Source organism: Pristis pectinata, chromosome 1 (assembly GCF_009764475.1).
Source record: "Pristis pectinata isolate sPriPec2 chromosome 1, sPriPec2.1.pri, whole genome shotgun sequence".
NCBI classification, from domain to species: Eukaryota; Metazoa; Chordata; class Chondrichthyes; order Rhinopristiformes; family Pristidae; genus Pristis; species Pristis pectinata.
In genome coordinates, this window is record NC_067405.1 from 117344310 (window position 1) to 117363924 (window position 19615).

The following is a 19615-nucleotide window of genomic DNA, read 5'->3' on the forward strand; positions in this document are numbered from 1 at the left end:
CATCAGTCAAAGCCAGTATATTGTCAGTCATACTTGTGACTGTTGCATTGGATGCACCATGTGGGTGGTAACTCTTTCCATAGATAGATATGATCACAAGGCTGCATCATTATACCACTCCAGAAAGGCACTGCCCATCTCTCTGCAAGTGTGCATCCCATGGTTTGGATGCACACCCATATATCATACATTCTTTGCTGCTGCTGTGGGTGTACACCGTTCTTTAACAGCCTTCTAGATGCAGTTTCTATGTTGGCCCAAGCAGAGTCTAAAGAATACGAGACCCACACAGACTTCCAGCTGCTTTCAGTCTTCACAAGTGACAAGAACAGATGGTGATGTCTGAGGCACCAGGTGAAAAATAATTACCTTTCTTTCTGCACCCAAAGTGTCTGAAATGGTGCATGGTTTACACGTCCCCTTAGGATTCACCCTCACAGCTGCTGACTTTGATGGCAACCTCCAGCCACACTTTCTTGAAGTCTTGGAAGAGCCCCTCCTGCTACACCACAGTGAATGATGTCCCTGCTAATCCTTCAGCATGACATTCAATGAGTCAGTTTGGGGCCTTGGTGCATCTGCAATCCATTCACCACTCCCACTGTGTTATGCAGCTAACTCCACAATCCATAGATTTAGTGACTGCAATGCACCTTTAAATAGGAGAGCTGAAATTGACATCTGCACAACATCATACCACTCAGCCAAACAGAGCTGGAAACCAGCAAGTAATATGCTAATGCCCCTGACAAACATTCAGCAGAAATTTATTTTAAAGACAACTCTGATTACCACAGCTATGAAATAATTTTCATTTTAATGCTAAGAGAACTATAATCCAAATTCAAGATACTGGAAGTCTGAAATCAAAATAGAAAACTGTGGAAGTACTCAGGTCAGGCAGTACTTATAGAGAGAGTTACAGATTGATAACCTTTCTTCAGAAATGGGACAAAAACTTACTTTTTGATAAATGCTGCATTGAGGACAGACATCAAACTGAACGCTAGATGGCATTGTTGTATCATATCAGGCACATGTAAATGAGACTGCAACCTCAAACATTCTGAGCTCTGATCAGCTTGTGCTTAAGAGCAGTTGATCAGTGCAAACTGCGAAACAAAGCTTTAACATTTTCCTTAAAAGCATATATAGCATGTTCATTTCCTTAAAACACTTCACAGTTCTAATCTATTCTTTCTTAGTTACTCATTAGAGAGAGAGGGATCTCGGCCATAACCACCATTAGCAAGTTTCGAAACACCTATCATTCCTTCCTTTTTCAATTTTCTCCTAAAGGCGTAATTCTCCTCCTCCACAGGATCTCTGCGTCTATTAATAGAGTCAAGGCCCTATGCAGCTTAGACAGAGAAGAATCAGCTTGGCCAGGAACGCTTAATGTTGTCTAAGCTTATAGTTTTAAAATTAATGAACTCTAGTTGATAAAAAGTTAAGGCAACAAAAGGTGCAACTTTGAAGAATAAAAACCCAACAAACACCAAACAGCCTGTTGAAATGTCACACCAAACCTGAGAGTACTAATGAAAATACATGCATTGAAGTATTTAGTTCACATCAGAAGATGGCTTACTGCTCCCGTAAAAATAACACCCATTCATCTCAGTAACTGCAGGAGATCCTGAATACACAAACCACATGATCTTTCAAATGTAAATTAATATCTCTAAAAATTTAATATTTTATAGTAAACCAGCTCAATGCAGTTAAGTACCATAGTTGTAAACAGAGCTGCAAATGGGTTAAATGCAATGTGTGTCTGGAATTTTAGAAATCCTGTACAATCTGGTTAATAATAAAACAAAAATATTTTAACACAAGTTCAAGCACAGAACAACAGTTTAGATACTGTTAAACCCAAATAGGCATATGTTCATAGTTATTAAACTATACATTAATGTTACATTCAATATTAAAATATGTAGAGAACAAATTTTGCTCTGGTAATTAGCAAATCATCAGAATACAGGTCCCATCCATAGTCACGACTTCATCTTGATCAGTTCTAAATTAGCAGTAAACATCCATTTCATGGAAGATGTTCTTAGATTTAACCAATTTGAACAAATATTAGAGAATTAAAAATTATGCTCCATTAGCTTAAGCTGAAACATTGATTTCATATAGCGACAACCAATTTTAGTTTGAAAAATCATCACTTCCTACAGGGCACAGGTTTAAGGTGAGAGGGGAAAGATTTAAATGGGACCCAAGAGGCAAGATTTTCCACATGAGGGGGAATGAGCTACTAGAGGAAGTGGGAGAGGCAGGTACAATTACAATGTTTAAAAGACATTTGGACAGGTACATCAATAGGAAGGGTTTAGAGGGATATGGCCAAACACAGGCGAATGGGACCAGTTCAGGAAGACATCTTGGTCAGCATGGACTAGTTGGGCCAAAGGGCCTGTTTGTGTGTTGTATAACTTTATGACATTAAATTGTAATGGCACAGAAGGCAGCCATTCCTCTCATTGGGTCTATGCAAGATCCCGGTAGAGTAATCCTGTCAATCCCATTCCCCTGTTCCTCCCCCTAGCTCTGCAAATTATCCTCTCTCAGGTGACTCCATTTCCCTTTTGAAGGTACTGATCGATTCCTTACGGGCAGCAAACTCAAGACCATAAATGCCGAGCAGGAAAGTTTTTCCCTCACTTCTACCTTGTATCTTATGCTCGCAATTTCAGACCTGTTTGAACTAATTGTCCTTTCCAAAATCAGTCATAATCTTGTACTCCTTTATCAAATCTCTTTTCAATCTTTTCTTCTTCACCTGTCACCGCTTCTCCAGTTTACCCATACAGCTGGTTAAAAAAGGTTACTGGCCACTGGGGGACAACACTGTCCACCATTCTCCAGCCTTTAAAGCACTGTTCACTATATTTTCTGGTTTCTGCATTTAAGGCAATTTTTTTTCCCCCAAGTTGCTGGTAAAGCTTTGATTCCATGAGCCTCAAATTTGCTAACCAGCCTTTACGTGGCCAAAAATCAAACTGCTGGAGGAACTCAGGGAGTCAGGCAGCATCTGTGGAGGGAAATGATCAGCTGATGTTTTGCATTGAGCCCCTTCATCTGGGCTAGAGTGACCCAGATGAAGTCTCAGCCCAAAACATCGACTGTCCAGTTCCCTCCACAGATGCTGCCTGACCTACTGAGTTCCTCCAGCAATTCGGTTTTTGCTGCTTCTTCCAGCATCTGCAGTCTCGTGTCTCCACCAGCCTTTTTGTCGAGCTTTATCAAATGCCTTCTAAAAATTCATGCAGATGCCATTCACTAACTTCAAAGATTTCATCAAACATAACTGCTTTTGCAAACCCAAGTGGCTCTCTTTTATCAATTCAAACTTCTCCAAGTGCATATTAAATGTTTTCCCTCACAAGGCTAGGGCCTAAAATATAGAGCAGCCTAGGGATCTTGAAAAAGCACCAAAAATAATTTACTTCAGAAATATTTACAAGCTTAGTTTATGTAACCTCTCACATCCAACAGTCCACTTTATTTAAAATAACACAAGACACATTCCAGAGTGCTGTGAAGTCAGAGCTTTCAAAATCAGCCCAATCGGTGCAATAAAATATTGCATGACAGAATACAAGGCCAATTTAGCTGGATTTAACCCCCACCCACAACCTGTCCACCTCTACTTACATCAGCTAGATGCGCTGGGTCAAATGAGCTGACCCTCTGCTGGTTAGTTGGATAATGTGGTGTAATGAGGCCTCAATGGTGAACAACTTTTGAAGGATATTCAGGTATTTGAAAGCTATAACTGAACATATTAAATTCAAAAAAATGATTAAAAAGTTTTAAAACTTACTTGTTGCTTTATTTGAATCAATAATTTTCTCCTAACCTCTACGAATCTATATTTAGATGAACAGAGATTCCAATCCTATGCTTTGGACAAATTCCCCACTGTAATGCTGGGGATTCCCAGAACTGTACAAGGAATCCATTGACAGAACACTAGAGTCCACAGTACTGAGTGATGTTTGTGCTGGCATCTATTATTCAGCTCATCCTGGACCTACTGCAGATCCAAGGACATACTTTAGTGTAAGTGGCCAAGTGCTCCCTTTGGAACTGCCAGCTACCGCTAGCACAATTCAGACCATCACATTTATGCTCACAAATCCCTTGATCTCAATCAACACTTGAGAAAGGCACATCCAAAGAAAGAAAATCTGGATCATTTGGGAACAGCTAATCTGCTAAATACATGGATTTGAATGGCCATAAATTATATTTTTATGTTTTAATTATGTTATTTTAAATATTGTTAAGGTCTATTCTAACTTTGATTCTTGAAACCTAATGGATCAAGCCCCACTTAAAATATGCAAGCATGCCTTCATTGTAGGAAAGAAGGGTGCTACACCATTTAAGACATGCTACCTCTTGGAAGTATTAAGCCAAGCTCGTTTATTCACTCAGATGGCCATAAAAAGATCCAATGGTACTATTCTAGGAATGGGCGATTCCTCAGTTTCCCAGCCATTATTCCTAAATCATAGAAAAGTAACGTCTGTTACCTGTTGTACCTCTGTGCGCACAAATTGGCAACATTTGCCTGCTTTAAAATAATGACTTGTTCTGAAAAGCTTTCCATTTTCATAACCAATTACTTTTGAATGTCCTGTTGACAAAAGAAACAAATCAGTATTCCCTGTTATATTTGCTAAACTATTAACATAAACAGTATATTAATTTTAGATTACATTTTTATGGACCAATGTAGAGTAACAAATTGGCCTTTTCCCTCCAAAAGTGATTTCTTTTTTTTTGTTAAATAAGTTCATGTTGTATATTAATCCACAACTTATAACTTCTCCAAAGTTGCTCATCTTTTTGTCAGAGATGGCTCCAGGTCAGCTCAAAGTTTTACTCCAACTTCAGAACAAATTAAGCATTTTATAGAAATGTCTGCATCCTTTGTCTAATAATACAGCAGTGGTCATTAAAGTACAGTCAATAATTTAAAATGCAAACATTAGCATACTTTCTGAAGAATGGGCCATTAATAAATGTTTATAGCATTTACTAGGCACATACAGAATTATTTTATTAAGTCATTACTAACCTATCTGCCAGAGACAAGAAAGCAGTCCCATATGCAGATAACAACTAATACATTAAAACCTGACGTAAATATTTCATTATGTTCTGGAAACATTGTCAGTACAACCTCTTACTGATCCTGTTGGAAGGAATCCTTGTTATATACAGAATTATACCAAATAGTTACAGCACAAACGACAAAAGGAGTCCTGTGATTTTTTTTGTAACGAAGACTTGACAGGCAAATATTATTCACTATGAAAATAAATGAATTATTAAGGGGGTTTTAAAACGAATGCAGAGTCAGCATACTATTAGCTGGCATTGTATAAACAGAGACACATTGCCACTGAACATGCTATTAGAATGCTACATTAAGCGTTGCTGAAATATCACATGGAGAACAATGAAAAGGACATCTGTTGTGAAATAGGCACCACAGAAAGATTTTAAAAATTGACAGAAGTAATATTATGATTAACAACAATGCTTAGTCACAACCTTGGAACAGGAACTTATCCGGATCACTTTTCCAGCAAGGCACTGGGGATAAATACAAATCTGAAAAATTGCATAAAGGTACAATGATGGTTCTCAAATTTGTAATATCACAATTCAATGTGGTTATCTTCAAGGTAAAAAAAAACACACATAAGTAAACATCAGTTCTTTTAATAAGTTGTTCATTTTCCTAAACAGGATGCAACCGTGCACTGATTATTCAATCCATTGAATGAGGTAATATATGAAGGCACGTCTTCACAAAATATACAGGCATTTAGACTTTGCACTGAACAAAAATGAAAGCACACAAAATTAGGAATCTTAATATACAAAGTTTTTAAAAAATTGTTAAAACTAAAAACACACACAAAAATGTCTAGTCACGATTGTCACAGTTTTACAACACACTGAAACAGTGGCAAAATAAAAACAATTGAAAAGACATCTTGTTGAATAAGCGCTAACAGGTTTAATCAATATAAAAAAACCTTCATTTTCCGATTGTCCTCTAAAGACCACACTAAAATGTTAAAATTTAAACAAGGAAGTAATTCCTATTAAAAAAAAATGCAATAAAAGTTTTGTAAAAAAAAACCTCCATTCTAATGCCTCTGCTACATTGTTACTAAAAACTCTCCATTAATAAATTTCAAGGATACAAATAATACACGCAACTCTGAAAAGATCACAAAAACTATAAATAAATTTTTTTGATTATACAAAACTATTACATATTTTACCTGTTTGACCTATTGATATTTTAGGTTAGGTCTCCAGTTTTTAATTCTTTTCTTGAAATTGCCTATTTTATTAAGCAGTTATGGTAAATTGAATTTTTAAAAATTCAAACAAAACACAAGAGTGCAAAATATTTTCAAGTGTGCAATACAATTTTAAAATATACATTATATGGTTTTTGATCTTCAAATTTAAAAAAGTGAATTCACATTTTACCTTTTCAAAACAATTTTGTAGTTGTTCTGGTATGGTTCAGTAATACCCAATAATGACCAGGAAACTCAAAAAAAAATAACAATTATACCAGATTTCAAGAAAACAAGATTTGTGGTTAAATAAAGAAAAGTTTAAAAATGATCAGTAGTAATTGCTATTGTATGAATCTTTTTAATCAGGCATAGAACTCAATTTTCATAACATTGCCCACTTGCTGCATTGATATTTTTAAAAGACCACTATATTTGAAGAAAATTAAAGTTCCAAAAATATTTTATAATTTAATTTTCTAAATAGAACATTAAACAAAATAACCACTGCATCCCAAACCATCAAAATGCTATAAATACAGTATCAAGTTTCATCAGGAGAATGCAATAACATTAAGTAGTTGTTCTTAGTGCTATATTCCAATCACAGCAAACAACAAAATGCAACACTTCATAATTGAATTTGTCCAGGCGATAAGACCAGAGTGTCCCAAATTCACAGATAAAAACTGCAGTACCATATAGTAAAACATCACAATTGATTTCCCTCTCATTTAGAATGTTATTTGGTGATGTTGCTAAGTGAAATTTCATATTGTCATTGAGTGTAACTATGTACTATAAAATTATTTCAGGAAGAGTTATAAAAACTTTTGTTTAGGTTTTAACAGATCAGACTTAGCCATTTAACAATTGCCAGTATTAGCTTTATTTTGAAAGGTCATATTTTACTTGATAATAGTCTGTAAAACAAAGTGTTGCTCAATTAGTGGATTGAATTATAGATTTTCAAATGTGGCTACTATATTAATGATGGAAAAAGACAAACTCTACCCTTAATGTTCACTATTCCCAAATGGTGTACATTTATATGCATTAAGATCCAAGGGGAGATGGAAACTAATTATTAACTTTAATGACCAAAGCTCCTGAATGTTTCATTTTTGGGAAAGTATGAGCATGATAATTCAATATTAAACAAAAATAATGAAATATTGAAAAATTGTTTCCTATTAGGTACTGCAGCTTTAAACTTTATGTATAGAATATTGAAAGCAGTGTTCTTTCACACACTTAATGCAGGAAAGCCATGCAGTGGAATTGTTTCTTTACACTAACTGAAACCATGCAAGTTTTCCAGAGACGCACATCAGTCTTAAAGAAGATGTCTAGATTTGCTGCTAGACTTTGAAACATTATCTGATAGCAATGCTCTTGACAAGACCACAGTGGAACTTGCGCATGTGCCTGTACAGGTCGCCCGACTGCGTAAATCGTCTTTCACACCATTTGCAGGCATGTGGCTTCTCCCTGGTGTGCACAACTGCATGACGACTGAGATTATGAGAGTACTGGAAGCTCTTTCCACATTGACCACAGGTGTAGGGCTTCTCGCCCGAGTGAGTTCTCTCATGACGTTTCAGTGTGTACATGCAGGAAAAGGTTTTCCCACATTGCAAACAGGTAGGCATGGAACCATCAGTAGACATTTTGGCCCGAGGACCATCTTTTTCCCTGAAGTGAGTACTCAGATGAAGCTGAAGAACGTGCGGACTTGGGAAGCCTTTGCTACAGAGAGGGCAAATAAAAATGTGTCCTGTTGACATCACCATCCTTGTGTTTGAAATATCAGATGACGGCATTTCATCCTCACTCCCATCCCGTTCTTGTTCTATTCCTTCGTTGTGTGGCACACCATTCCCTGGGAATACAGGTCCAAATCCTGCAATCATGCCGTTGGCAGAATTCCCATTCTGACTTGCTGGATCCATTTCTTCACTGTCCTCCTGGTCTGACAGCAACTCTCGTTCATCTCCAACAAGTGGCGTGGTGCCCTGCTGCTGCCTGCCGGAGGCCAGCTGTCCAGAAACATAGGGGGAGTAAAATAAATCTCTTCCAGACACAGGCTTGAAAGACAGATCTAGAGCACAGTCCACATCAGCAGAGGCCTTGATATGGTCAATAGTTCTTTGAGGCAAAAGTCCTATGGAACTATTAATACTGGACTTTGTTTTTCCAGTTGCTGCATTGCATGATTCTGGCTCTGTAGATACAGAAGTGATACCTACAAGATCAGACAGTCTCCTAGAGTGTCCATTAATCTTTTCACTGCCTGCAGGATTTTTATAATCCACAATAGTACAATTTTGCTTGCTTTGTGCGTCAAAATTATGCGGTATCGGTTCATCACGTTCTGAAGAACTCTCTTCTTTCACCAGTCCAAGTGCATTACCATTCATTTTTTCATCTACACACAGTTCTTTATCTTTCAATTTCCCCTTACAGACTTTCACAATGTTGTACATGTGAAGGTAACTGGCTGCAGCTAACACATCTTCAACTGGTAGGCTATTAAATTGAAGTTTTCCTTCATACATGAATTCAAGAAGCAGGCCAAAGGCAGGAGCTGTGACAATGTCACTGTTTAAATGCACAATGTCTCTTTTGTCCAGCTGGTCCCTGTAGAATAGATGAAAGTACATGCTGCATGAAGCAAGCACTGCACGATGGGCTCTAAACTGAACGTCTCCAACTAGAACAGTACAATCACAGAGAAAATCCTGGTGACGCTGCTGACTCAGACACTGCAGCAACTGCCGGCTATGATCTGGAAACTCCATTCTTCCTTCATAACCCCCTAAAACACGAAAACCGAACAGAAATTAAAACCGAAGAAATTCCAGCCCGCACGTAATTAAAACTGCGCCATCAATAGTTTAAGATGCATTCCAGCCCAATAATCTAGAGTAGCAAGAAACCAACAAACTTAACAAATGCACGAATTGCAACGAACACCCAGAGTTCGTGCAGATGGCAACTGAAATACGACAGCTGACAGAAAAAAATGTTATCAATTAGGCAAATTAAGCAACCACCATTTGAAGCAACTGGCTTCCCCAACTAACCAAACTTTGAGACTTAAAAAAAATGACAAAACAAGTGTTGCATCGACGATCGCTCGAATCACAAGCAAACAACTGTTTACTTTTTACCTTGTCCACAACAACGCGAATAAAAGCAAATTCTCACGCCCCCTTTTGGCTCCCACCTCACTCAAAAGTCTAAATGTACTGAAAGCATTTTTGTTTTGCTCTTTTTTTCCCCCTCCCCTTCTTCGGACACCCACGGAGGAAACAGGTTGGAAATCCGAAATGGATCCTGAGGAAGGTGCCCCAAAGCAGAAAAAGCAAGCGAGAGAGAGAGAGAGAGAGAGAGAGAGAGAGGAGAGCTACGTTCACTAACTACAGGAACAAGCTGGAGGGAGAGTCAGCTGCTCTGACATCACGGGCAATGTAAATGCTACCTCCAGCTGTGCTCCTTTTAATGCCATATGTTCCTTTAAATCGAGTTCGCAGCCAAAGCTTTTTTTTGGGGGGGGGGAAGAAACAGAGTTCCATTTTATCACCCATTTGTCAGGCGAGAAAACATTTTCTAATTTACACCCTTCACCTCTTTTTTTTCCTCCAAAATTTAGAGTGCAAAACAACTTTCTGAAGTGGAAAAAAAAAGATTTTAAAAAGGATGAAGTTCTAGAATTACAATAGTGGTTGGAAAAGTAAACTCTACCTCACTACTTCGGCCCAGGGAGGGAGGTAAGGGGTGGGGGACGATAAAGCCTCCAAGAGAAAGGAGGAAGTAAGGAGAGAGGGGAAGAAAAAAAACCCACGCACACGCAGCATAACTCCGAGCCGGAGCCACGACTAAACTTGGAGGAGGGGGGAAGAGCCAGAGCGAAGCGGCCGAGCCGGGCAGGGCGATGCAGGAGGCTGCTGCGGCCGCTGGCCGGCCCGGAGCGCGTGGCCGTGGCCCGGGCGGGGGCGGGGAGCGGGCAGCGGGGGCGCGCCCCGCCAGGTGCCGCCGCTCACCTGGACACGGCGACTGGTGCGAAAGCCCGGTCCGGCGGCGCCGCCGTTCGTGGGCACCGTGTCTGCGCAGCCACCGTGTGGTCCCTTCATCTGCGGCCCAGATGTTCGGTGGCCGCGCAGCCAACTGTTGTTGAGTGTGTGGGGCTCGTCTCGGCGCCCCGCTCTCGCGATACTTACCTATCCGGCGGCGCCGAGGAAGGTCAGTCGGCATCGGCAGCCAGCGTGCTCGGCCGCTGCATCGCTGCCCCACGAAGGGCGACCCGAGCACCAGTGTCTGCCCCCGGACAGTGCACCTGCACTGCAGAGTCCCGCCAGCAATCCATGCAAACAAGTTAAACTTTAACCCTGTTCCATTCACATTAATACGTTATTCACACCAGTGACTTGTACATTTCAACTTCCTTTAGGGATTATAAGAAAAGAGCATTTTGCTTGTTTATTTATGTATTTGTAGTGTCCCCATTACTACATCAAGAGGGGCTTGCACCGCGTTAAATACCCATGCAAATATTCAAAGAAAAGTCAGAAGCTCTCCAAATGCTCCAGGCAGTATTTGTTCTCGTCCAAGTCGATCCAAAACGTCTAATGTTGTGACATCTTGCTATGTGCACAATTGCACGTCATTTGAGTGCAGGAGTTGGGCGTCATTTTACAGCTGTACGAGATGCTGGTGAGACTGCACCTGGAATATCGTGGACAGTTCTGGTCACCATACTAGAGGAAGGATGTGATTAAGCTAGAGAGGGTGCAGAAAAGATTCATAAGGATCTTGTCAGGACTGGAGGGCTTGAGTTAGGAGAGGCTGGATAGGTTGGGGACTGTTCCCTGGAGTGAAGGAAGCTGAGGGGTGACCTTGTAGAGATTTATAAAATCATGACGGGCAGAGATAAGGTGGATGGTCGCAGTTTCTTTCCCAGGGTTTAAAACTAGAGGGCAAAGATTTAAAGTGGAAGGGGAAAGACTTAAAGGGGACCTGAGGGGTAGGGTTTTCCACACAGAGCATGGTGGGTATATGGAATGAGCTGCCAGAGGAAGTGGTAGAGGTAGGTACAGTTTCAACATTCAAAAGACTTTTGGACAAGTTCATGGATAGGAAAGCTTTTGAGGGATATTCCCCAGTACAGGCAAATGGGACTCGCTCGGGAAGGCACCTTGGTCGGCTTGGCCATGTTGTGCCAAAGGGTCTGTTTCTGTGTTCTCTGGCTCCATGACTCTATTTCCACTTCCAAAGTAATGCATAAGTCAAAGGGAAGTTTTCAGTGAAATGTGATAGAAGTATTTTGCTTCCATACATAAACTATTGCCAATATTAATTGTCAATTGGTTGCAAAAAATGAAGTGCCAACTTATCATATTGTTGATTATAAAGGAAATCTGTACCACTGACCTACCTTAACAAAAACAAATGCTGGAAATTCACCCCACATCAGGCAACATCTGTGGAGAGGGAAACAGCATTCATTTTTCAGTTGATGACGTTTTAAGTTGAAGAAGGGGGGGGGGGTGAGCGTGGAGAAAAAATAAGATGGAGGGTGCAGACCAAAACAGTTACCACTTTAAATAGCAGCAGTGAGGGACAGAAGAGAACAGAAATAAATGAACCAAAAAGAAGCTGAAATATTCAGCAATGTCGACAGAAGGAGAGAAAGAAACTGATTACCTGAATTTTTTGAATTCAATATTGAAGCCCAAGGGTTGCAACAAACCCAGATAGAAGATGAGGTGCTGTTCTTCAAGCATACATTAGGCATCACAGGAACAGTGTAGGAGACCAAAGACAGAGAGCTCAGAGTGGGATGGAAAATTAAACTGAGGGGAAACTGGAACCTCAGTGTCTCCACTGTGGACTGGATGGAGCTGTTCTGCAAAGTGGTCATTCAATCTGCATTTAGTTTCTCCAATGTAGAGGAGGCTACTGAATTGGAAGAAGTACAAATTATTTGCTACTTCACTGAGAAGGATTCTTTGGAAACCTGGATGGTGGGAGAGGAAGATGTAAGAAGGACAGACGCTGAACCTTCCACGGCTGCATGTGAAAATGCCATGGGAAGAGGAAAGGGAAGATCTGTCTGGTAATGGAATCCCATTGGGGGTGGTGGAAATTATGGAAGGTGATCTGTCCTATGATGGAAAGTGAGGACAATGGAAATACTATCCTTGTCCTGGTTGGAAAGGGGGAGGCTGTGAGCAGAAATGCAGGAAGTAGAGGAGACACAGTTTAGTGTCTTGCCAACCACAGTAGAGAGGAGGCCACAGTCAAGTAAAATGGAAGACATCCTAAAGACACTGGTGCAGAAAGTCTCATCATCAGGGCTTCAGGTACAGCAGAAATGAAAAAAACTGAGTATCATTAAAAGAAGCAGGATAGGAGGGGTTGCAATTGAGATAACTTTGAGTCTGTGTGCTTATAATGGATATTGGCCATTATTGACATGAAGATAGTAAAAAAAAACAAGGGAAGACTCAGAAACAGATCAGTGGAAAGTGAGAGCTAGGTGGAAATTGGTAGTAAAGGTAATAAAATTTTTAAGTTCTGCATGAGTGTAGGAAGCAATACCAATACAATCGACAATGTACTGGAAAAGGAGTTGGAGGGGTCCTCCTACAAAGAGACAAGTATGAGAGGGGCCCTGTAGGCCACTGCTGCTCCTGTTCCTTTTACCCTCAAATAGATGCACATCAGAAGGCAAATTGGTTAAACACTAGTGTCTAACCAATTTTCCTTCTGATGTGCACCTATTTCAAAATCGAAGTGTTTTGTACCAATGTTTGATCATTGTATCACAAATAATTGGAATTGGTTTATTATTGTCGCATGTACCGAGGGACAGTGAAAAACTTGTCTTGCATACTGTGCATATAGATATAAGATCAATTCATTAAACAGTGCATTGAGGTAAAACAATAACAGAATGCAGAGTAAAGAGTCACAGCTACAGAGAGAGTGCAATGCAGATAGACAATAAGGTGCAAGGTTATAACAAGGTAGATTGTGAGGTCAAGAGTCCATTTTATCATACTAGGGATTATTCAATAGTCTTATAACTGTGGGATAGAAGCTGTCCTTGAGCCCGGTGGTACGTGCTTTCAGGCTTTTCTAGCTTCTGCCTGATGGGAGAGGGGAGAAGAAAGAATGCCCGTAGTGGAGGGGGTCTTTGATTATGGTGGCTGCTTTACCGAGGCAGCGAGAAGTATAGACAGAGTCCATGGAGGGGAGGCTGGTTTCTGTAATGTGCTCAGCTGCGTCCACAACTCTCTGCAGTTATTTGCGGTCCCAGGCAGGACAGTTGCCATACCAAGCCGTGATGCATCTGGATAGGATGGAATCTGACCTGACTTGACTTCTGAGATAGATGTGAGATTCCTGGAGGGATAAACTTGCACCACTTTGGTTTGACACCACTTGGACTATAATCCCAGTGCAAAGTAGAAAGTGCTCCTGAACACTCTCCACATCTGCATGCTGCACTCAGTATTTAACTGCTGTGAGTGCTGTTCATGTGTGTAAATGCACACGTTCCAATTTCTCAGAAGCAAAGAATTGGATCCTCAGTCAGATACTGTACACAGAGTACTCACTTGCAACTTACACTCAGGCACTCAGATGTATATGATGGAATTTGCTGTAGTAGACTCATCTAGAGTTTTCTCAATTTTATTGTTGTGCCTTCCGCCAGCTGTGAATGAAAACCGATACAATTTATATCCAAAGGAACATGATGTACCTTGACCCAGCTGTGGGTCAGAAATGGAAACAACTTTTATTCAAAGGGGAAACCATGGTAATATTGGTTGGTGAAAAGTTATTGGAGCAATAAACTGCAGACACAGAAAATTTGAAACAGAATTCAGAAAGCACTGAAAACACATAACAGATCAGGCAGCATCTGTGGAGAGAGAAATAGAGTCAAAGTTTCAGGACAAGGACCCTCCATCAGAATGGGAAAAGCAATGGAAATTTGCAAACGGGGGAAGGGTGGGCAGGATGGAGGAAATGACTGTGATAGGGTAAACCAAAGTTGTCAAGATAACAATTTGTTTAAAGACTGCCATTTGGAGGCAGAAGGGGAAAAAAAAGAAACAACTTGGAACTGAAAGGTACAACTACACCTGTGGTGTGAAAAAAAGGTAATTAAATTATTCAATGATAAGTCCCAAGAGCTGAAGCATGAGCTGGAAAATGAGGTGCTGCTCCTTGAGCTTATGTTTGATGTTGTTGGAGAATTGTAGGAACTGAAGACAGGGGTCAAAGTGGGAGTGAAATAGAGAGCTAAAGTCTCAGGAGACACAATGTACCAGTGAGACTTCAAAATTCACTTGTGGGTGCTTTTACATATTATACAGCCTCCTCCTGGATTATTTTGGAATCATCTAATGAGTTTGTCCCCAGTTACTAAGGATCATATGAAAATCATTTGACCTGTTTTACATACAATATGTTCGTTATATTCATTAAAGCTTATGTGATATATGTGAAATCATGTCTGAAGCTTCTCTTATTGCAGTTGTGGAATTTGGTTGTCAATTTTAGCTTGTAATTGTAATAAATGTCAGATATAAATATGAAAAGAAATATAAGATCATATGATAAAGATAATAAATAAAATGATCCACTATGGCTGTTTCTATTTAGCTAATACTGCAAGATATATGTGATACAAATGATTTTCAAAAGTTTCACGAGCTTGGCAGTGGAAAAACATAAATACATGTTGTGATTCTTTACAAAGCAAATGCTAAAATCCAGCTATATTATTAGGAGGAGGCACCTTGCCATAGAGAGAGAGCAAAATTTGGAGGGAGAGGCACCCTGGGCCATTCTTGGCAACCTCACGGTAGCTAGTTACAGAATGGCATTGGCAGAGTGCTTGAGAACAGATTGTCTTCTTCTCATCTTGGCTAAGATAGAATGTATGACTCAGGGGAGGGGGCTAGAAAGGCAAAAAGGAAAATAAAATCTAAAAATAAAGGCCCATGGAAATGAGTCTTTACAGATCATTCATAATTATTATTCAAAAACATTTGGAATTGCATCATCCATCTACACCTGTCTTACTTTGACACTTTAACAAATATAGACCTAATGAAATAATGTCTCATTTCTCATTCCATATATTTTTCTAGATTCATTTTTAATTGTACAGTCTAATGGCTGGACCAGATTTTGTAGTGTGTATATTTACCATACAGGGTGTACTACAGTGATCCCAGTCAAGGCACCAGTGGGGGCTCTATATTTAATTCACCTTAGTTAGGATTAGGGGGAGGAAAATCAGCTAGTGTTCTTGCTCCTGATGCTTATTTAGTGCTGGGTATGCATGTGTAAAAATTTAGGACTGATCAAATAGCTTTCCAATTGTGCTTCTGAGAAAACTACTTGGGTTAAGTATCCAAATTGCATGCAGGGGACATACTATATGATCATAAAAAAATAGAATATTCATGAGAAAAAAGATGCAACTTCAAATTAATTTTGAATGGTGAAAATAACATGTGACGATATTTGAAGGTAATTATGGGTGTGAAGTAAACAAACTTTAGCTCGCTACAGTATATAAACATAATTAATTATAATTTTAAAGACATTGTATTTTAACTACTTCCATAAAGGAAAACAATCTATGTTGAACAGCAAAGAAATTGCACTGCACTGTGTAATGAATTGACCTGTACAATCAGTTTGTAAGAAAAGCTTTTCACTGTACCTCGGTACAAGTGACAATAATAAACCAATACCAACACCAAAGAAAAAATGGTCAAAGCAGAAAATAAAATTGTAGTTCTATTTTGTGCACAGAATAAGTATATTAATTAACTCTCTTTATAAATATGTATAAGTGTATCTAACAGCATTTGTGATATATTGTTAACAGCTGTCAAGTTTGAGAGTGTATATGCTCAGAAGTAAAACACCATCAAAGGGTTACAATCCAGGCCCTCATAGTTTTTGAGCACTAAAGGTCCATAGGGCAAAAAACCACAAATGCTTTGTGCTTTTTGATTTGCTCATGTTTATTAAAAGCCACCAAAAGAAAAAAAGCTGTCTTTTTCCCCAAAGTATCACAAAACCATTATATCAGTGATCATTGCAGTTTATAGCAATTGTTGTATTTCTTCCTCAGATGGCTGCAAAGAACTGGAAATAAAATTAATATTCCAAAAAGAAAATTACATTTAAATAAAACTATGCCTGTTCATTAAAACCATTAGATAATAATATCGCAGAAGTCTGCTAGGAGCTTCTTCCAGATGGATGTTCCTTGGTTTGGAGTTTGCACTTGAAATAGAAATTTCACCTTAGCCTAAGGTTTCAAGCCATTGAAAAACTCTGTGTGAGAACAGTAGAAGTAAGATACAATATCAGCCAGTTCCTTATGGAATTACTATAACACCATAATAACCTATGTCATATTGCAGTCAGCCATGCAAAGGGATGAGAGTTCTAACTTCCGAGAAAAAAATTCTCTTTTGTGAACAAGGTACGTCACAGAACTATACTTTCATCTTAAACAGCAAATTGTATTTATATAGCGTGTCTAACACAACTCCCAAAGTGATTAAAATAAGTGTAAAACAAAATTTGACACTCAACAGTATAGGGAGCTATTAGGATAGAGAGGTCAGTTGAAAGGATTGTCTTAAAGACGCAGGGATAAAAAGGTGTGACCACTTAAATAGGGTTGCTTGGGAAGAGTATTCCAGAACCTAGGGTCTAAGGAGTTCAAATTTTGGCCAGCCAATATATAACAGTTAAAACTGTGGATGCATATGAGTCATTGTGGAAGGATTATTATTAAATTATTAATGTTGCAAAAATATTACATTGTGGAAGGAGCCATTTGGCTCATCAAGTACATATTAACTCTATGCCCTAGCAATTCAGTTCCTCCCACTCTCTGCCCTTTCCCCATGGTCCTGGAAATATTTTATTTGAAGTATTTATCCAGTTTCTTTTTGAACCCACATTGAATTTTGTCTACCATTACCCTGATACTCTAATCACTCATTACATAAACATTTTTTTTACCTCAGGTTACCTTTGATGTTTTTGCCAATCATTTTCATTCAGTTCCTGACCCTTCTACCAATTGGGAACAGCTTCTCTCTTATCTTCTCTGAATAGATTCTTCATGATTTTAAATACCTTTATCAGACACCTTCTTAACCACTCTCTTCTGAGTACAACCCCAGCCTCTCCCATATGTTCACTTCAGCAGAGTTGATTAGAGCCCAAAGAGTTCAAAGTGTGACCAGCCAACATGAAACAGTTAAAACTGGGGATACATACGAGCCCAGATGCAGGGCTGTGGGAGAAGGTTACAGAAACAGGGAGGATTGAGCCCATGGTGGAATGTGAAAGTGGTAAGAATTTTAAACTTGAGGTCCTGCATAACTGAGAGACTATGTAGGTCAGAGAGCACAGGAGTGATGAATGAATGGAATAACGCAACTCCATCTATCCATCTTTCTATATGTCATTGTCACTGAGGTGCAGAATGTAATGGAGAAATAAGTGAAGGCCAAACAGAACTGCTAATTAGATCTATAACAAAGACCAAAAGCTCTTCAGAGACTACCCTTGACTACCCTTTGAGATCACAAGTATTTGTGAAAAACATAACTCAATCAATTGTCAGAATTACATTTGCATTGGGGCAAATTTCATTGTTCAGAGCAGGTTATTCCTATATCATTTCTGTCACCATATAGCATATAAATGTTATGCCATGATTATCAATCGTCCAATCTTAAACTTTATTGCAACCACAATCCAACTCTTGGAACCTGGCCATGAGACAGATATTATGCCATTAACCAGGTGCCAGAAAAAGGGAAATGAACAATGATTATATACTGTAGTTACTCGACATTTCCAAGAAATAAATAGGGACCTGGGTAAATTCTGCAGAAAGGAGACTATTGATCATAACATATTATAATTTGAGGAGTTCTAATTGTCATCACTGAGGCTTTCCCACAGAGCACGATCATGCCATTTAAACAAAGCAGCATTTCTTGTTCTCTAACTGTGCTGATCTGTAATAAGTAAAAACACATTTCTGTGCTGTGTTCTGATTAGTATCTTGCCTGTATGGTTTATACAATTAGCAAGTAATGCTGAGTCATTTCACTGCAGAAGTGGGGGTAAGGCCTTGCTAGTGGAGGGCGAGAGGAATGGCAAATGAGAGCTGGGCTGCTGGTGGTGCAGGAATTCAGCAGGTAAGTCATACTGAAACTGATTCTAAGCAATATGTGCAATTGCACAAGAATCAGCAGTGCCTGAGAACCACTGAGCTGCAACGTCCTGCCCTCTTGCTTTTGTTTGTGATGCATTTTTGGGAAAGGTGAAAAGCAACAAAGCAAACTTGCAATATAGGAGTCACAAAGGCCTGAATGGTACTGCAAGAGAATTTGGAGTCTCCTCTTTTCAGTTCTATGTAGTAGAAACTGTCAATACACTTAAAGCCACATTGCCAAACTATGAATTAGACTGCATTATTGACCTCCATAAGAAACTTAACTAAAGAAATTTATAATATGAAGAGCATATATTAGCCGATAAGCAGATTACATAGTTGTGCTAGCAAAACATAGTATTGTAATAATGTGTTAATCATCCTTCTGTTATTTATAACTTCCAGTAAAATTATTTAATGAAAAAGATATGGAATTTTTTCCCTTCTTTGAACAGAAGGATATGGATCTAATTTTTACCACAAAAGTGAGAATCATAGAAAAAGTACAAAACAGAAGGAGGCCACTTGTATCATTCTGTCCGTCCTGGATTTATAATACTTGAAATTTGTGAACCATGAATGGAATTAGCAGAAATCCAAGATCATGTTTTTTCCCCTTTCCCTTAACCTATTCACATTCTTGTAGTGATCATAGAATTACGATGCTAGATCCAATAAGACCAGAAAAATAGCAGTTTTATTTTCAATAAAGATTGAAAACTGAATCAAATATGTAATTTCATTATCTGTCACTACATCAGAAGACAGAATACATTTTGAAAAGTGCATACATAATTAAGTATCATAATCTAAACATACATACAATATATGTTTATTTATTGGAAATGCGCATTAAAAATATACAAGACTAAGAAATTTAGCATGATGATTGGTTAGTTATAATAGAGGAACTAAACATGGTTAACTTTCTTAGAATCAGAAATAAATAGATGGCTAAGCACAAGGTTCCCTTCTGGTATTCTTCAAA

At 38.9% G+C, this 19615-nt stretch overlaps 1 protein-coding gene across 5 annotated transcripts in view; it reads right to left on the bottom strand.

Moving 5' to 3' along the window:
• Positions 1-5732: 5732 nt before the first annotated feature.
• zbtb42 (zinc finger and BTB domain containing 42) overlaps positions 5733-19615 on the bottom strand; it is a 45196-nt gene continuing 31313 nt past the window's right edge. Inside the window, exons 2-3 of one of the 5 annotated variants that reach the window (XM_052015835.1) lie at positions 11782-11827; positions 5733-9162 (exon numbers count right to left, since the gene is read on the bottom strand). In XM_052015835.1, coding sequence (XP_051871795.1) covers positions 7721-9145 — 1425 coding nt within the window. In that variant the 5' untranslated portion in view covers positions 9146-9162; positions 11782-11827 and the 3' untranslated portion in view covers positions 5733-7720. Of the gene's footprint in view, positions 9163-9517; positions 9708-10195; positions 10368-10390; positions 10534-10567; positions 10772-11781; positions 11828-19615 lie in introns of those variants that run through there. The other 4 variants (XM_052015812.1, XM_052015818.1, XM_052015845.1 and 1 more) reach the window with 4 other exon arrangements.